Source organism: Triplophysa dalaica, chromosome 12 (assembly GCF_015846415.1).
Source record: "Triplophysa dalaica isolate WHDGS20190420 chromosome 12, ASM1584641v1, whole genome shotgun sequence".
Lineage (NCBI taxonomy): Eukaryota > Metazoa > Chordata > Actinopteri > Cypriniformes > Nemacheilidae > Triplophysa > Triplophysa dalaica.
This window is the reverse complement of record NC_079553.1, coordinates 19,519,319-19,539,181: the sequence shown is the minus strand read 5'-3', so window position 1 is coordinate 19,539,181 and position 19,863 is coordinate 19,519,319. Positions and strand designations below refer to the sequence as shown.

Below are 19,863 nucleotides of genomic sequence, written 5' to 3'. Positions count from 1 at the left end.
TTTAATGCCATTAAGGATTTAACAGATTTTTCTAGTAAAACCATTTTATAAGTTTCCTAACCATGCTTTCATTCAGTAAAAGTGTAGTAATCTTGTTTTTATGTGAATTGATTTGTATCTGCTTTTATAACACAATTATTATGTTTAAACTATGATTACTGTAGCAAGACCATGGTACATTTTCAGTTACCATAGTTTAACTATAATAACCATGTTTTTTCATTCAAGGGTTGAATGTCCTAGCTTTTCAGTAATATAAAATTGCAGGAAAATTGTAGCATTGCAGGAAAATATGAATGTGATGAAAGCAGAAAAATACACAAAAAATAACACAATGATATACTTAGAAATACCATTGTATTAACTGCCAGACGCAGTAGTTTAAGCACATTCTTTACAATATACAAAAAACAAATATGTGAACAGTTATATTCTGATTTATTGTTTGTTTTCTTGATACAATGTCAAAACTTTATACAGATGTGTCAATGAAAACATGAATCTGTACTAAACACATTTCAACCTAAGATTATTGAGTTTTTACCCAGTGAAGTTCAAGAGTGTCACTTCTGCAGCATTACTGGCAGACATTATAAAACATTATTCATATAATAACCAACGTCATTATTTAAGCAATTCTGTTTGGTTTCTTTACAGATGCAAATTTGCATTTTTAGATCTTCTGCATTTAAAAAACGAATTAATTAAATGATGATCTCGATAACATAAAACTATTGAAGTAAATTAAGATTTATAGCAGGTTCTCTCCTCAAGCTGCGACATAATTTAAAAGCTATAATCATAAATTGACAGTCCTATTGCATGTTATCTTAATTGTGTCGGTCACATCGTTCCATAAAAGCACATTCAGTTATATAAAATCTAAATCATACCTGTTGACACCTATCATGCAATCATTATGCTTTTGTTGAAGTGTCTCATGAACTCATCTTCATCAGTGATATCATAACAGCTTTATCGCAAGTCTGGACTTTACCATCACAGGTCTCGCACTGCAGGGCGGCCGTACGATAGGCCTTCCACACCACAGCATCTCGATGACAAACCGTCCCCCCGCCCCTCTTCTCTTCCGCCTCGTCACGATTGATGTCTCCCACGCAGACCCAGCTGCCAGACGTTCCCACGTGCCCTCCGTCGGTACTGATGGCCCACTTAGAGTGGTCCGCCGTGGCCTTGAATGTGACGCGCTGGCCCGGGGAAATGAGATCCACGTTTAGGACTTTCCAGTTTTGAGAGCAGTCAGAGGGCAGGATGCCCGTGGAGCGACGCCAGAACTGCACCAGCAGGTTGGACTGCAGCGTGGGGGCCACCCAGGAGTGATACAGGTCTGAATATGAATGGCACAAACAAAACTGACTTGACACATTGAAAATTCAGTCATATCTCACCTGCCCAGATATTGTTTCAAGCCCATACGCTGTCATTCCAATTAAACTTCAGCTCCATTTATCAGTTTATTCAAAGTCTGTCTAGCTTAGGAAAAAATGGTCAAATATTCAAAATATTACAATTATCAAATCTGAGTGAACCAATCAAAGCAATCTGGAAAAGTATTTAAAAGAATCTGTGGACCTTAATACTAACGTTCATCACATTTCTCACGCAAAGCTACTTTATGGCTGAAGCAATAGTTGATTTTTATGAGAATCTCTTTTTGACAAAGAGTCTTTTGGGTCCTCATCTGGGTTTGCAAAAAAGCGAGGGTACAAAAAGCCAGAATTTGCATTAGGTTAACTATTCCATCAACAAAATAAACAGAACAAATTTGTTTAACAAATGGGGCAACTATTTTGCTCCAGTAAAATATACATTTGACTGGCTGTTGTTAAGGTGTTTCTTACTTTCTCCATTACATCAGTATTTAAACCAAGCCTTACCATTGTCGAAGGATGCACCCTTGGCAAAGCTAATGAACTCTGATCCAGCCAATGAGAGGAGCGAGATGCTGCGATTGGCTGGTGAGGAGGAAGCGTTTTCCCATCTGCCCAGGGTATGTTTACAGAGCTGTGCCATAGCAGGTACAGCGGCGGCCAGGGAAGCGGGAATACTGCAGTCATATATGTGAGGCTGGTTGATATTTAACTGCTCACCTGTGAATAATATTGCAAATTAAATTACATTTAATTAATAAGCCGTACATTTCTCCTTGACAGCTGATTAAATGGACAAAAAAAATTGACACAGTCTCCAGTAATCTCACAATTGGCTCATCTAGAGTTGTAAAGAATGTAATGTCTTAAAAGTTTTCTCAAATTTGCAAACCGATCTCATAGAGATCAATACGAACACGCAACCTGATCTTACGGGAATTCGTAACTATTTTACTAGGTGGCTAATTTGTATGGATTTGTATGTAGTGAATCGTACAAAAACGTTTGATTACGAGGAGAAAAATAATACTGATGCCACACCACTAAAACTAACCTCACAGGCATGAAAGTAAATCCAACTAAAATGTCGTAATAAGATTGTGCGAATTTGCGTATTAGCCAAAATCACCCAACACGTAAAATTGTTGCGTTTTTGCCTTGCAATGGTGTGGGAACTCAATATTTCACATCAATTTCTCCAAAACACGAAAGATAAAATGTAACATTTTCTGTACCTTACAATAAAAGTTCTATTGAAAGAGACTTGTATATTAACGCGCGACATAAACGACAAGAAATTGCCTATTTTTTTATTTACTGATTTCAATAATAATTCTTAATAAATGTAAATATTTATTAAACACTGGGGTCTTTAATCAAACTGCCACTTGTATATTGTATATATTTAACTGTTTATATTTAAAAGGTTTAAAGGGCCAGTTCACCTCAAATGAAGGTGTGTTAATCATTTACTCGCCCTCACGTCACTCCAAACCTGTATGACATTCTTCTATAGAACAATATTTTAAGATATTTTAAACAATCCTGTTAACCAAACAACATTGGCCTCCTTTGACGTTCATTGTATGGAAAATGTATTTTGTATTCTGCTTCATTATGTTCTCAAAATATCTTCTTTTGTGTTTTGTGAGTCATACAGATTTTGAATGAGATGATGGCGAATAAATGATGACAGAGATTTTATTATTGGGTGAATTGTCCCTTTAAGGCACTCTGCTTTTCTTCTGACACCCACATCTTCTTGTTGTTGGCTGCTTTATTATAACACAACCATCTGAATTTTGATTTGAAACAAGATTGAATGGAAGTACACAGCAGCACAGCGGATGGTGTTGTCACTATGGTTACTGTGTCAGTTAGGAGGATCATTTTAACTGTATCTATGGAAACTGCATCCCTTAAATACTCTGTCGAGCATAAAGCAAGGTTTTCATTATCGCCGCACTGCATTAGGTAACAAAATATCAAACCAAGTGTCATCACAGGCAAACATTTTTAGACGTTATGTGATACATTTTACTGATTTAACAAATGTGTTAAATGAACTGGATTCATACCGATCGTCTGAAAGCGCTCGAAAGGATAAGTGACGCAGATGAAGTTCTGTCCGTTATTTATCCCAGAGCTGGGGTAGGAAAAACCTCCCTCTGTTTTGGGAGGGGGGAAATGAGGCGTGCTGTGGACCAACCAGAAGCCCTGTTGTTTATCAAAGACAACAACACCTGCAACCGAGAAAGTAAACATTAGATGGATTCTCCCAAAATGTGTTTTGGAGTTTTTATTAATGTTTTTAAACAGTTAACGGCACCTTTGGTGTGGCCGCAGGTCCTGCCTGCACCTAAATTCTTCTTCTGTGGGGGTTGATCATTATATAAGATATACCCAACATCACCACCCTGAAAAACGTCAGCTACATTTTAGCTTGTCTTAAGAAAAATGACTGCGTGATTAATAGATCCGAGTTGTCTGTGAGGAGCATGTGATCTCAAGCAGTTCCTCATTAATTGTGAAACACTTATGTGGACATAAAGTTAACACACACACTTGAGTCTTGTCTCTAAAACACATTTTGCACAATCAACCAATTCCGCTTTTTCTCAAACATCTGACACGGATGTTCTATCAGCAAAAATATTTGGGATGTTCACTTTCATTTCTGGATCGAAGTTCTGGTTCATATCACAGGCTGACACAAAGCTAATAAAACTTGTTTATTTTAGAAATGTTCTCTTCGTGCATGCATATCAAATCATCTCTAATAACACTTCCAAAAAAGTCATGCACCTCACATGATATTATTTACTGTAGTAATGTGGGAAAACAGAAACAACGTTCCCTGGGAACACACCTACACTTTGAATAAAAGCATCTGGCAAATGCATAAATGCATTAGCGATGCGGTCCAGATTCATTAGAGGTGGCAATGCACTGCCAAACTGCATTTTAATGCGAGCACAGTCGGTAACGTTTAAAGTAAGTGTAATCAGATGGGACAAAAACCACATACGTGTCAAAATAATCAGATATGCGCATAACCGTGTAAAATCAGCTCTTCAAAATGAGCAAAATGTGCAGACTGTAGAAATCCAAATGCAGAGTTTTGAAAAATGACTCATGAGAGAGTCTCTGAGCTGGAAAATTATTTGTAATGAAAATATATGTTCTGCAAAGACAAAAGCTTGTTCAAGCGAAACTGCGGCTGATTTTCTTTAAAATTTATACTTATGGATAAAGAACTGTACAGTACCTCATATAGAGGCGCTAATGTTCTACCAACAGCACTTTGAGTGTCATTTATTAATGTCTTCCCATCAGCCCATCCTTCACTCCCTGCATCCATGTACAAATACTTCAGCCCCTCCTCTGCAGGCGTACGATGAGGGTGTGGCAGTTTGTACAGGTAAAACCTGCAGAAAAAGATGAAAATAGCGTTTGATGAATTAGAAACACACAATACTACAATAGAATATGATAAAAAGTACAAACTAGCAAATCAGCGACAACAGTGACTTGAGTTACAGTGCAGTGCACAGTACAATATACACAGTTGGCAAATAACGAAGCAACATGATGATATAAAAATGTAAAGAGCTATAAAATAAAATAAATAAATCTTTCTCAGAATCAAAATATTTTAAATGTGATCGTGTATACTTAAATGTTTGCAATTAGTTTGTGGATAAAATGTAACTGTGCCAAAATTTTCATTTCTTTCAATAGACAAACTACAAGTGTATTTAAAATGTATGACTTCTACTGCATAATGAGCAGCCAATAAGAGCCCAGCATAGATGAAAAGCATCTCTGGGTGAGACCCCATAGTAGCAAGTTAATAAAATCCTTCAAAGCAAAGGATCTACAATGAAGATGCTAATGAGTTCTAGGAAATTAATATTCTTAAAAAAAATACTAAGAATGCATACAGTAACGGACCCTAAACTTTTAAACATTATCAGAGAAAGCGTATTAAACTTAAATCTGTGAATCCAGGGCCAGGTGCACAAACTGCGGACTAGTTTTAGAAGTCAACACATTTTTATCAAGACTGATCATAACCATAATGACAGTAAAAACGTTAGATTCAGCGAACTGAAATATATGAAAAGTTAGACTGATTAGCCCTAACCTCTATCCTTAGTTTTAGTACATGTAATAGAAGTGAGTGTGTGATAGACAAACCAGTCGACAGGTTTCCCCTGATCATCAGAACACTGAATGGGAGACGCACCTCCTCCACATACATGTAGAAGCAGCAGGAGAACATGAACCAACATGATGGAAATGAAAGAACCTGAACAGTTTCATAACAGAGTACATAAAAAACTGAAAAAAAAACAACGTAACACTGTGTCTCTGCACTATTGATACACTGTTACAACTGCATTTTAAAAGTCAAAACTGTTACATTGTAATGTAATTCGTTATTCTACTCAGTAAAGTAATTGTACTGTTAAAGCACATCAACGTTATGTGGGCAAAAAACACGGACAGTACGACTGATCCCCGAACAGCTGATGAATAACTCTCGGTATAAAAAGTATTGACAGAAAGGTTAACTTTACCTTAGGAGAGGGCAGTACAGCTGCTGATGTTGAACTGTAAGTTCATGTCAGTTCATCTGAGAGCGAAACTTTAAAACCCGGATTTGGAGTTTCTGTCACATGTAGCAGGTTGATTCATTTCAGTAACGTTGATATACAATAAGTGGATAGCGTGGCAGTTTAAGAAGGTCATGAAAAGGTGCTGACTTAGTCGGTCATATTCGATGGGTTTCAATTTTCTTTAGTGTTTTTAAATGAGTGTCAACCTATGTTCCTCAACATCATTACTTGTTTGTGTGATGATCAAACAGCCTACGCGTTGTCAGGTGCTACCAGTTACTTTTCTCAACACTAGTCAGGATTAACCAATCATCGTTGTCTACAATGCGTTGAATAGGGCATATATTTTAGACATCGTACATCATTTGCAGTTGTATACCAGGTACAAAACTTTAAATCAACTAAGATTTCGTTTACAATTCAACGCAAATGTTGAAAATTTTAAACGCGAGAGAATGGGAGAATTTTGCTTTGTGGTGCGACTCCTAGAGGAAGCACTTTATTACGACAACGGAACAGAAACTAAACGCCGGAAGAAATTTGACCAAATGCTTCTGTCTCGTGAGGTTGTGGTCTAATTAGCATTCATGAGAAAACTCTACATTAGTTATAAATCGCAATGTCATAAAATAAAATCGAAAAGTTTGGCTCTTAAGAATATTTTATTGCCTCTTGTATTGCTGCAACCCTAATCCATTGGAGTCTGTCATTTTTATTGTTAATAACTTAATCATTTACAATGTTGATAATTCTATAGAATAACTTTGTTGTCTTGAAATTTATGCTTTTAACTTGTTTTTAAAAAATATTTTGTTTCGTGCCGATGTCAGAGCTGTACTTCTATCGTCATACCAGAAGAGGTCGCTATAGTCCATTTTATCTGCAGTGAGTTTATGTACACAATTTCAGAATGACTGCATTATCCTACACACCCACTTTAGGTCAGGTCTTGGAATGTTCTATTATACAAACCAACGACTAAAATCAAGTGTTTTAATAGGAAGACGTGTGTAATGTGGTTTCTTCCCGAATAGGACTTTAAACTGCTACTATACAGCTTTTTCTTTAGCCAGATACAAAACCCGCTTTTTATTAAACAGACCCTTAGTAACAACAATCTTCAACATGTCAACTAAGACGTTTGTTGGAACCTTGTCCTTATCCTTAAAACAAAACATAGACAGACAAATGAGGTTGACACCTAAAAAACAGCCCCACTGTCTTAATAAATGAAGAATTGACACTATAATGTCCATATCTATGTATAATTCACAGTTTGACTTACAGATTTGGGACAATTGTCTTCAGCCAGTGAGCACTTAACACTAACTTGCAACAGAAATGCTTAAGTAAAAGGCCTGCTTTTCGGTAACAGTTAAATGTGGTTTTGATACAAAAGTAAATGATGTAATTCACGTTTTTCTTAAGTAAATGGTGAAAACGAAATCTCAATAATAAATCACAGTGATGTGACAGCTAGCTCAGATGCCCTTAATGAGTTTGTAAGGGATGAAGGGTATGTGGGTGTCAGCGACTTGTGGTTGTTGCTCTGTGCACCTTGCTGAAAGGTGGAGTAGAGTTTCACTGGAGACAGACCAAGAGTTCAGATGCTCAAAGAGACGGGGCACAAGACAGACGTATGCCAACCACATTCACTTCTATTCCTTACCAACTTCTGCTTTCTTCAGGACAGCGTCCCATGCTGTGCATCTGTTCATCTCTCTCTGATGGCAAAAATCTCTCATCAAGTGCGTGTTCCATACCACAGGCAGCTTTGAGTGCTACGGAGGAGACAAACACCATAAAAAAACAGGTACCTTTATGAGCTCATTCTCAATTATTGAAAACTATGCAATGTCATTATAATAAAATTGTTTACAGTGCTTTTTGCTTTTACAATAGGACAAGGTTCCAAATCTGAGATGTGGAGAATTGTGACCTTCATTTTCTCCACGGCTGTGGCAGGTAATAATTTTGGACTCATGTGATGAAATATTGATATATAGATGGATAGATAGATAGATGTGCCCTTGGTAAACAGGTTATGTTGTACTGATCTGCTATGCCCCGTTGCGTTTTTCAACAACAACATTCACCTTAGTCTGATCAGTGCTGGCCTCTTTCGTTATTTTTCTTTGTTCAATAGGAGTCGGGGCCAGTACATGGCTCATCTATTTCTCCAGGAAGGACATCTGCGTTTGGGCAGGCACTACAGTAACACTACCGTGCCATTACGACTACCCCTCACCCTACAGCTCAACACAGGTGATGTGGTTTCACATCTCCGCGGAGACCATACAGGAACTCGCTTTCCATTCTGACGAAAATAAGATGAGTCCTTCGTACAGGGACCGAGTCAAATACATGGGTGGCTACAAAAGATGCAGTTTACAGATCACAAACGTGAAGCTGAGCGACGCAGGAACGTACCATTTCAGATTCGAGACCGATCACCAGCAGGGCAGATGGACGTCACCTGACGCAATTAGTCTTTCCGTCACAGGTGAGGTTCACTTCAAATGTGCAGAGTGAGTTTTTAATTTTGACGTTTTATTGGCTTTGATATTACAATGTTGGAATTTTAAGTTTTAACGTGAAAAATGTAAGTTAGCCATCCGTAAATTGTGTTTTTGGATAGCGTAAATGCGGTTTTTCAGTGGTTGTTAGCTTCTGGCAGTTGCACCAATGTGAGTTTGAGGGCGGGATTACTTGTTTTTCTGAACCAATGGCTGACCGCAGTCGCGCGGAAGGGCGTGTTTGGGGAAAGTTTGCGCCATATTGATGTTTTGCAGAACGAAAACCATGGGTTAAATATTATAGACAATTTAAATTGAGCCGTTCGTAAATTCTCTTTCCGCAGAGTGTAAACTAGAAATGAAAGAACGGCTCCCTTTTTTGTTTATTAAATTATTTATTTATTTATTAATACTAATTGTATGAATCATTCTTTAAAGACCATTGAAATCATGTGACAAATCAAACGTTTTTGTGCCTTTACCAGGAAAAAAAGCCATCGCTCCTTTCGCTTTTATGTGTTTAAATAGCGGACAGGATTTAGTGAGAGCCGTTATCAATGTGGCGAAACGGATATCAACCAATAGGTTGAGCTTAGGGGCGGGATGACATGTTTTCCGAACCAATGGCAGAAGTTTGCAGGGCGGAAGTGTCTACAAAATGTGTTTGAAACCTGAGGATCGAGACCTGCATCTGCTAAAAAAAGTGCAATATTATAATAGCCCAAACTTATGGCTTTGGTTTGAAGAAATTGATTTAATTTAATTTGTTACCCACACCCGTTTATAAAATACCTCAACAAACCCTTATTTTATTACTATTGCTTAAAATCATAAGGATGTGTCGTGTACCGACTGTGTACAAATCTTCTCTTGGTTACAGAGCTTCAAGTTCACATACATCCACCAAGAATAGGCAACATGTTTGCTGCAGGAGAGACGGTGTTCATGAGCTGTGTGGCCCAAGGTTGTGCTGCCCCTGGCAGGAACTTTGCCCTTTATCGGAATGGGGTCAATTTAGGGCAGTCGAGCAAGATATCAGCCATCTACAATTTTGACAGCCAGCACGCAGGTACCTACACCTGCCGTCCAATACCTCCTCAAAATGTTCAGTCACCTGGTGTTGTCCTGGCTCTTGGCTGTGAGTAAAAACAATTCAGCTGCTCAAAATGATTTTCTATTTATAAATATAAATGATATATATATATATATCTTTTAGATACTCCCCGTTATACCACAGTGCAGATCATCCCCCGGGAGTCGGTCAGAGAAGGCGATTCAGTGACTCTGACCTGCAGCAGTGATGGAGCTCCGCCAGCAGAAAGTTTTTCTTGGTATAAGGAAGGAGAAAATAGCAGGGTGCCGGACAGCTTTAAACCTGAGCTGAGGTTGTGGAGTTTGGACTACAGGGAGCATGGAGAATACTTCTGTGTGGCCCGCAACCCGCTCGGGACAGGCCGGTCCAGACCCGTTTTACTGAACGTTACCTGTGAGGCTAATCAGATGCTGCTTTGAAAATATGTGGCGATATTTTTCATCTAGACAACATAAATCGAATAGGTTTCTTGCAGCTTTGTAATCTGTTGTGGAAAATCACTCTATTTTGGTCAAGAAAGGAACCAGACATTTGAACTTTCCACTTCTCTTATTTCCTATTTTTCAGTCTTGTGAGCTGATGTCGTTGCGAGTTAGAAGTTTCTTTTACCGACTGGTTCTTGTGTAAACGCTTGGGTTTTGGCAGGACATTATGTCACATTGTGACACATTGTCTGCCAACCTCCAACAGATCAAAGTTCAAATCAATGTGGATTTTTAAAGCCACATGATGCTCGGCTACGAAAGAAACATTTGCATAGATTCATGAAACTAGAACATCCTGTTTTCACTTACAGTAACAACAAACGTTTTGGATTGTGCAGGGCCATCTAGTTATTTTTAATATCACCTTCTAGAAGTTCACCTCAAAATATTTCTCCAAGGAAGCAATGTTTTGGTAAACCAGAATAATGCAATTTTGTATTATATTGTCTTGAATTAATATTGAGATTTAAATATTTAACATTTGGGATTTCACACATTTTGCTTTCAGACTCCCCAAAGAACACAAGAATCCTGACCAGTCCTAAAGGAGACTTCATGGAAGGTTTTGCTGTCAATTTGACATGCAGCACCAACGCCAATCCTCCCGCAGAGAGATACGCCTGGTACAGAGTGAACGGTGGTCAGCCCTGGACCAAAGGCACTTCGCAAAATCTCACTTTCCTCAGCGTGCGCTCCCACCATTCTGGACAGTATTACTGCACTGCATGGAACGTGTTTGGCATGGGAACATCGGCCACTATTACCTTTTCTGTGCTGTGTAAGTTTATTCCAATTGTGTGAACTTAAAGGTCTCATCGGATGAACATTTTCAACAAGTTGGCATGATTTATTAGGGTCTTCATGAAATGTCTGTAACATATTTCGCTTAAAAACTCTCAATGGTTGTGTAAACGACACATTTTATGTTTCCTGAAAGGCTAATGAGTCACGGAGCACCCCACCCTCCTTCTGTCCGGGGTGTTGACACAACCCAATGCGGGTCCTCACAGAATGTTTAAGATTCAGCCTGATTCAACTACCCTGATTCAAGTTATCAGCTTGTTGGTGTGTAATTTAGGGAGATGAATGCTATGGCCATGCCCAGGGTATAAACATGCAGATTAATGGCTGGTAATATTATAATAAGACCTCTTTCTATGTCACAAGAGAAGCGAAATCTGATCGGCTCGATTTCTCACATACTTGCACAAAAAGGCTCACCAAAACAAAGTTACCAGGATCTTCTTGGTAGATGCACCAGGGACCCGATTATAGCACTTAAACACAGAAATGTTATGATTTTCATCCAATGCGCTCTTTAAACAGCTCATATTATTGTAAAGTTAAATATTATGTAAATATTTTCAAAATACAAGTATTTACATAAATGAGGCCTACATTTTTTTTTTTTTTAAATGTGCAGTCACTTTATTATTTTATCTCACATTCTGAACTTTTCTTCCGACTGACCTCTACTCTCAGACGCCCCCAAAAACACCTCCGTGCTGGCTCGTCCCTCAACCGTGATCGACGCGGGCAGCTCGTTGACGCTGACCTGCAGCAGTCAGGCCAACCCGGCGGTGGAGAACTACACCTGGTACCGGATCAATGCGGCTGACGCCTGGGAAACTCGATCGGGTCCCAGCTACATCATTCCTGAGGTCAGCCTTAGAGCCAGCGGGCAGTACTACTGTGAGGCCCGCAACCGCATCGGAGTGCACAGCTCACCTGTTCTCACTGTCAAAGTTCGAGGTTGGTGCGCTACACAGTGTTTGTTTGTTTGTCGAGCATCAGATAAACAAATGTTCTTTAGGCCAAATACAAGGGACGTGCATGCATATACAGTATGTGATGTGCATGTGTTGTTCATGATCCGGAACATTGATATGATTCCAATGCTTTGGATTTAGTGTGATAACAATACGTTGAATTGACTGTATGTCCAGGTCGACTGAAGGTGATAGCATTGGCATCTGCTGTGGGCGTTTCTGTCGCACTGATCTCATTAACAGTGGTGGTCATGATCAGGTGACTGATGAATTACACGTGATAATGCAGAAAATTATCTCTTTTCTGATCTTACACACCATTTCATGTTTCTTTTGCAGTAAAAATATGCATCGTGTGGACACTGAAAATCTCACAGAGGATAAACAGGTCATTCATTTTACACAAATCTCATCAAAAACCCTCTTATTAGAAATTAATCGAATGTCTTGCTTTCAAAACAGCGTTCGCCAGAAGGTGATTTACCAGCATGCCAGACTTTGTTCAGGGAATCAACTTCAGAAACATTTCTTCTCAAGAGTGCAAAAATGTCAGACATTCCGGTAAGTTTGCTTTGTCCCAGTAAGGTTATTAAAGTTCACTTAAACAAAAGCTATTAAACCATTCAGGTTATTGAAATCAAAAAATATACTGGCCTGAATAATATTAAAAAAAACATTCTGAGGCAACATTTTTAAATGGAGTTTATTTTCGGGAGGAAGTTCGGGAGGAGCTTGATAATGTAATCCAACCAATCAGCGCAGAGTAGACGCTAAATAAAGTCTCTGTACCATTACAGATTTGAAGCATCCCTCCTCGACCGATGCTATCGCCACACTCTACTCGTTTCTATCGCAGTTCGAAAGGGGGGGTACTGTGGGTTTGGGCCAAAGTTCCCAGCTCGGACAGCATCCCAAATATGCTTCTTTATCTTACCTGATCACGTTAATGCGAATTTGTGAATTTTAATTTCGTTTAAGTAGAGGCTTTACATTTTTTCGAGTATTTATTTAGAGAAATGCATTATAATATACCTAACTACGTCTTCAGAGGTGTATAAAGACATGCACTGCGTTGTGTTTTATTGCCTTAGAATGAGCTATTTCTATCTACATTCACCCCAGGTCCCATTAAATGGAATTCAGCATGTTGTTTCTACAGTAGCACTAAATCGACAAACTGCTACAGAGCGCATTTTGTAAATACATGATCTCCTTCGGCAAAGAAGTGAAAACATGTCAGCCACCGTAGTGCTTTAAAAGGGTGGGGTGGAGTGAGCTTTTGGTTGCAGTTTGCAACCTCATCACTAGATGCTACTAAATTTTACACACTGAACCTTTAAGGGAGTAAAGAAAAATGGAACTAACAATAAGTTAAAACTAAATGTTACTTGAATGGCAACATACAACATAAATAATAAGTAAGAAGTAAATGTCAAACTGAAAAAAATGTTATTATAACCCTGTACATACACATTTCTTATATTTTGTGAACATTTCATATTGAAACTACTTACCTTAGCTGGTGATGTGACATGTCTCTCAATATGCAGTAAGACAGTATGCTAACACTAACATGTCATAAAATTCCATCAGAGCAGGCCCTAAGCGGCAGGGGCGATTCTAGGATTTTTTCAACTGGGGGGCACATGAGGGGCCACAATTAATATAGAGGGGCCATTCTTATGTTGTGTATTTATGTAGAACTGTAGATATCCAAATCATTTCAAGTTCAGTAAGCTTTAAAATCAGCAATAAACAGTGATACCCTATTATCTTTTGATAGCAGTTATTCACTGCTCTAAATCAAAACACTAAAATACAATTTATAGTAACTTATCACTTTACAAAAGTGAAAGAAAAACTGTAATAAATAAAATAATCCAATGTCTGGGAAGAAGCATTAGGAAATGGGAATCAATTATCAGAGGCACTTTCTATGGGGGTAAAATTGTTGCATATTACCAAATAAATAAATTAAGATTCACAAACAAATGTAAAGAGATTCACAAAAGTATATCAAATTCACAAATAAATAGATTAAGCGATTTACAAATGCACAGAAAGCAATTCACAAATAAATGCCAGGCAGAGTTCCATTCCATTCCATTTTCTACCGCTTATCCGAACTACCTCGGGTCACGGGGAGCCTGTGCCTATCTCAGGAGTCATCGGGCATCAAGGCAGGATACACCCTGGATGGAGTGCCAACCCATCGCAGGGCACACACACTCACTCATTCACTCACGCACTCACACCCTACGGACAATTTTTCCAGAGATGCCAATCAACCTACCATGCATGTCTTTGGACCAGGGGAGGAAACCGGAGTACCCGGAGGAAACCCCTGAGGCACGGGGAGAACATGCAAACTCCACACACACAAGTCGGAAGCGGGAATCGAACCCCCAACCCTGGAGGTGTGAGGCGAACGTGCTAACCACAAACCACCGTGCCCCCGCCAGGCAGAGTTGTGTTTGTAAAATAATAAAACATTTGTAAAAAAAAAATGTTATTTGCAAATCTCACTTTATTTATTTGTGAGTTTATATTTTTTTGGGAAACTCTTTACATTTATTTGTGGATCTTAATCTATTTATTTGTGAATTTGATATACTTTTGTGAATCTCTTTACATTTGTTTGTGAATCTTAATCTATTTATTTGGTAATATGCAACAATTCTACCCCCATACTTTCTGTTTCAAAGGCATATGAGACACACAGTTAGCAACAGTTCCTTAATGCAATTATGTATTGGCTATTTTACATGTAAAATAAAAAAACATACCATCAGGTCCAGTAAGAGCAGTATCAGAAGTAAGTGGAAGCTCAGATTACACTTCTGAAGGTGGGTGACAAGTATCCATCTCTTTCACATCACTTTCACTCTCATCTGTTTCATCCCTAGAGACAGCTATAACACAAAGGCATATTAGTAAAATACAAGGATTTTAACTACATAACTGTATGCATTCATACAATAACAATCAGGAGTGCATTTTTTTCTGTATGATACTGAAATTACCAATATACTAAAGTACCAATATATCAATATAGGGACTTCTGTTATATAAATAAATGTGTAGCACTGAATACAGCCTACCAAAGTCATGTCACTGTTAGTGATGGGAAGTTCGGATCATTTTATTGACTCGGACCTTTGAGTCTCGTTCATCAAAATGAACTAATCTTTTTTCGAGTCATATCGTTCCTTTCGTTCATTTAAGCAAAGTATAATTAAAATGTTACATGTCACTTTTCTTAACAAATCTACTACTTATTCAAACATTATTTAATATCACATTACAACAAATACAAAACTATAATGCTACAATAAACAGAAAAGATGAATTACTTGTATACATGGGTATTTAGTCTATGAGTAGCTCACCTCACCTCTTATCTTGATTAATTTGTCATTTCACTGTCTTTTTCTATCAATAGACAAACACTAGGACTAGGCTATTCACTCGTTTGTTAGGAAGGTTGTAAATTAGCTAATTTCTCTGTCCAAAGCTCAGGGGCGTCGCAACACCGAGGCTTTTCCCGGTGAGAGGGTTAAACACCCGCACTTTTTTTGCAGTTTTTCAGCAGTTTTGTAAAAACGCCTTACAGCAGTCGCTCAGCGTTTCTCTTGCCGCTCTGTGTCTGCGCTCGATGCGGCTGCTTCCTCTCCTCTCCCCTCCCACTCAAACAGAACACCGGCTTTGAGTGTGACCGGATGATGATTGGCTGTTCTGCCTTAAGTCCCGCCTCTCTTGGTGTGTTAGATTTATCGGTTAGCTCGTGCTGAGAGGCGGAACGGTTATGGTTATTTACGTCTTTCTTTTCCAGCGACTTTGAATGAGTGTTTATGCTTTCGAGGTTTTTAAATAACCTTGATAGGTGTTTGGGGAGATGTTCTGTTTATGTTTTGTTGATATGTCGAGTGTTTTCTAAATTATATTTAGTTTTTAGACTAATGCTAATTGCAAATTGGGATATTGTTCAGAAATAGCTAAATTGGGTTATTTATGTGGCATGCAATGTATAAAGTAACTGTGATGAAGAAGGCAGGGAATTGACGAGGAGGAGGGACAAATTGACCTTGTTAAGCAGTGTATTTATGGATTTATTGATTTTGATATTTTGAACATTGCTTTTTTTGTTTAGCTGAATACTTTTGTGGATACTTAGCTATTATGTTTGATTGTACCTGTTGAAGAACTATGAACGAAAAGTGTATATTATTTTAATGTTTAAAAACAGAAAATTGTTACATTATTTATACCACCAGAGAAAAAGCTTTGTGTGTGTGTTTTTTATATCTCCCCTTTTCAAGGTGCAAGTAAGCAAACTTTAGCGGTCACAGTCACAGTCCTGTCAGACCAATGTCACTATCAAGCTTACCACTGTCTTTCCCCCCTGGGATTATTAAAGTATTTATGATTCATTAGCAAGTCTACTGTTGTGTATTTTCACAACAGAGTTTTGACTTATTTTCTGTGTGTTCCGAATGTGTTTTTATACTTTACTAGTATCACACATTTAAATGAGAAGCTTTTTATATCTTGTATGTTATACCTTTTGTACCTTTCTGTCATTACGTTCAACGTTTTCATTGTTAACAAACAAAACACATCCATCCCCCGCACTTTTGAAAAGCTTGCTACGCCCTGCAAAGCTGTCACGTCACATTACAAAAGACCGAACGACTCGAACCCGAAGACTCGGGAGGTGAACTACTCAATTCTCTTTCCGGCTCTGATTGCATTTGTTAAACGTCGGAGCGTGTTGCGCAATGCGCATGCGCGACTGAACGAATCACTTTCCAAGACGACCCGTTCTTCCCGAGTCACATTTAAGATTCGTTCGAATCGTTCACGAACGACCCATCACTAGTCACTGTCCACTTTCTAGCTTGTCTACTAACCTGGGTGTACAGGGCTGTTCTGATTTATGCTCGAATCTTCCTGAACCAAGAGGTCTCCTGTTGAGCAGGCAGGCTCTGAACTCACTGTGTGTAACGTTAAACCATCACGCGGACTCTCCCTCACTGGCTGGCATGGCTTTTTCTTTGCAGAAAAATACTGAATATCTCCCTGCCTTTTCGTCCTGTTACACTGCCTGAGATAACAGAGGTAAAAAGGAGTAAATTACTATTTGTTTAAATGCTATGGTTTTATTGGCGGATGACAAAGACTTTACCTTTTATCACAACCAGCCCAGCTGGAAAATTATAAACTAAAAACAGGTAAAATGTTTAAACCCCCAAAAAACAAGTCATTATCAAGGCATGCGGTTCGAGACTTTAGAATATTCGTTCTCAAGACTCGAAGTCAATGTCATGTAACTTAATTTTCTTTATTTAGAGTGTAGTAACGTAACTCAAGACCTCCACCTCTGAAAGTTAACGTAACGTTAGCTTTTAAAGTGTTGAGCGTTAGCCTAGATAAACATCATACGATTTGTTTCGGCACCTCGCTTGCAATATCACTTGCTTATCGGCTGGGAAAAAAATCATAACGCAGGAAAACCCTGTTACATTCAGCCTCAGGAGAATAGTAACGTTAGATGTAATTATTAGCATTATGTTGGTCTGCTCTCAGAGAATACATCGAGCCTGGTCTGTCCTAACACTGAAAGACGGTAACGTTACCAAACTCTAGCACTGCAACAACTCGCTAATCGAAAGAAAATAAGCTGTATAAAATAGATCAACTTACCGTGTGTTTTTTTCCGTTGGAAAACAGTTCGCTATTCTTGGTCCTCGTTGAGAAGCATCGCGACGCGGAATCATAAATTATTCTACTACAAGCTGAAAGATTTGATTTGAACTTTTGAGTGACAGACAAGTAGAAGGGTGGGGGCACACTGGGGGGCCAATCAGTTTTCAGGAGGGGCCAGTGCCCCCATGGCCCCTCCCCTGTCTACGCCACTGCTAAGCGGCTTAAGCCTTAGCGAACTAAGCGGCTGCTTAGGGCTGTGCCGCCACTAGGAGGCCCCCAAGAGCATATGAAATGACAGCTTTTTTGTGATAAATTCACAACAAACATCCATTTTCTCACATATGGTCGTATCCACAAATTTTTCTGTGGTGACTGTCAAATTTGTGAAATTACTGACTAAATGCAACATTCGAATATCAAAAAAGTGTGGTGTCCGTTCAAAGGGAAGGAGGCTGGAGTTACTGATTACAGAGCCAGGCAGGGACCTATTAAATCAAAGAAGAGTGAGCTACTGTCTCATCTTCATCTTTAGTTCTGCAAGACGCTTTATTTTACAACATTTAATATTTGACAACTGTTTAGTGTTTAACAATAAAAATGAACATCCGACAGTATTCATCGGTGGACTGGCCATCTGGCGTTTATTGCCAGAACGGACGCTTTGGCTGCGAAAGAAAAGACACATATGCATGCCCCCTGGTCGACAGACTTAACCATGCCGCCCCTCGCTGTGCGCATGCACCCCCATGCGTACCTCAACCCCCCCACCCCCCGTCAACGGAAATGGTGGGGTCCTATGTAGGCCAAAAAAAGCCAGTTCCCATTTTTCTTCCCTATCCAGCCCTGGTATTTTCTGGTGCAAACTACAAAATGCTGATTTAAATGATATATATGTAATTTACATGATTCGTGTAATTTATAATTATCTGTTTCGTTTTATTTGGGATAAGGTTAAGAGGAATTGTTTGCATATTGTAAATTAATTTAATGGTTATTAAGTAAATACACTAATTAAAAACAAATGAAATCATTCTCATGGGCTCTGATTCTAACGTTGGAAGTAACAAAATTATCAAATGTTTTGACAATCACAATACTTTTGTAATGTAAGGTTTATGTGTTTTATATGACATTGCTACATTCCAAACACAGCTACAAATAATATAATTGGGTGTGATAGGTGTGCAAAAAAATCTAATATTGTTTTGGGGGCACAGGGGGACCCCCAAATAAGATTCAGCTTAGGGCCCAGTAAAGGCTTTGGCCGACCCTGAATTCCATTGTGTTGATTTGGTCACTGTCTATTATACACTATTTAGGACTGATGATATGTGAATTGAATGGTGCCTTTGTTTGTTTCAGATGGTTGTATTTAAGCAGCAGGTAGGGAATAGACAGTGAGGCAGCTTAGTAGGTTTTGGAACAGAGCCATATTGTTAACACTGAAGAAACCACAGGATATGATACATTGATTTTATTTTGTGTCTGTTCAGGAGGAGCCAGAGGAGTTGTATGAGAGCGTCCACCCCTCCATCGTGCCCCTGAAAGAAGCTGCACAGACTACAGAAGAACCCGGAAAAATCAACTACATTACGGTGCATTACTCACGCATGCCCAGGTTAAACACAGTAACACGATTTATACGTGATAGTTTGTATGAGTCCTGTAGTTTTGAGTATTGCGATGTTGTGCTTTTGTTTATTTACAGTATGGACCAGGTCAAGGTCACAAACATATCGCCAGATGGTGAGAAGAAACTCAAAGATGACCCCAGCGTTGTTTATACTGTTCTCGCCAAGGACCAAAAACATGGGAGAGAATAACCTGGAATTTGAAACATGGATTCTGATAAAATACGTGAGAGCCAGTGACAGTAATTTCTACATGGATTTTTAAATACAAACCTAAAGCATTTATGGACCATTTTCATTATGTAGCTGGCACAATTTAACACTAGAGAGTACGGGGTTGTCTTGAGCCAAAATGCATTAGATTTGTTAAATTGTCCGAAGTGTTTATTCCAAATCCTATTGTTCAGATCAGACATAAGGTTACAAAAATAGCCATTTCAATGTTTATATTGAATAATCTCATGATGAAAAAGTTTATCCCACTTCAGTAAACAAATTCAGTAAGCAAATGTTTTGGTGGTTCCATACAAGAATAAATTTCTTGCAATGCTAACATGACATCTCTTTTTTTTGCTTAGGAATTTCCCAACACCAATCAAAATTTTGCTACATTTTTAATTTATTTATTTATGCTGCTAACTAGTTCAGAA

The 19,863-nt window shown here is 38.6% G+C and overlaps 2 protein-coding genes across 13 annotated transcripts; one reads left to right on the top strand and one right to left on the bottom strand.

Moving 5' to 3' along the window:
* Positions 1–421: 421 nt before the first annotated feature.
* dnase2 (deoxyribonuclease II, lysosomal) lies at positions 422–17,697 on the bottom strand. 11 transcript variants are annotated; one of them, XM_056763112.1, is made up of 10 exons: positions 17,580–17,695; positions 16,787–16,980; positions 14,663–14,788; positions 7,683–7,794; positions 5,592–5,703; positions 4,660–4,819; positions 3,721–3,808; positions 3,470–3,634; positions 1,899–2,111; positions 422–1,348 (listed from the first exon to the last, which is right to left on the bottom strand). In XM_056763112.1, exons 3-10 carry the CDS (start codon positions 14,663–14,665, stop codon positions 939–941), a joined length of 1,263 nt encoding a protein of 420 aa, XP_056619090.1. In that variant the 5' UTR covers positions 14,666–14,788; positions 16,787–16,980; positions 17,580–17,695; the 3' UTR covers positions 422–938. The 11 variants fall into 11 exon arrangements, with proteins under 11 accessions (XP_056619090.1, XP_056619092.1, XP_056619091.1 ...); XM_056763114.1 differs by lacking the exon at positions 17,580–17,695 and adding an exon at positions 17,062–17,292; XM_056763113.1 differs by lacking the exon at positions 16,787–16,980 and having other exon boundaries at positions 17,580–17,697.
* On the top strand, positions 7,689–19,790 carry si:dkey-33i11.1 (B-cell receptor CD22). Of its 2 annotated transcripts, none has more exons than XM_056763110.1 (12): positions 7,689–7,826; positions 7,916–7,978; positions 8,160–8,516; positions 9,410–9,667; positions 9,746–10,015; positions 10,616–10,885; positions 11,590–11,859; positions 12,054–12,135; positions 12,216–12,264; positions 12,339–12,437; positions 19,076–19,177; positions 19,291–19,790. In XM_056763110.1, exons 2-12 carry the CDS (start codon positions 7,936–7,938, stop codon positions 19,330–19,332), a joined length of 1,842 nt encoding a protein of 613 aa, XP_056619088.1. In that variant the 5' UTR covers positions 7,689–7,826; positions 7,916–7,935; the 3' UTR covers positions 19,333–19,790. The 2 variants fall into 2 exon arrangements, with proteins under 2 accessions (XP_056619088.1, XP_056619087.1); XM_056763109.1 differs by having other exon boundaries at positions 19,076–19,200.
* The last annotated feature ends 73 nt before the right edge of the window (positions 19,791–19,863 follow it).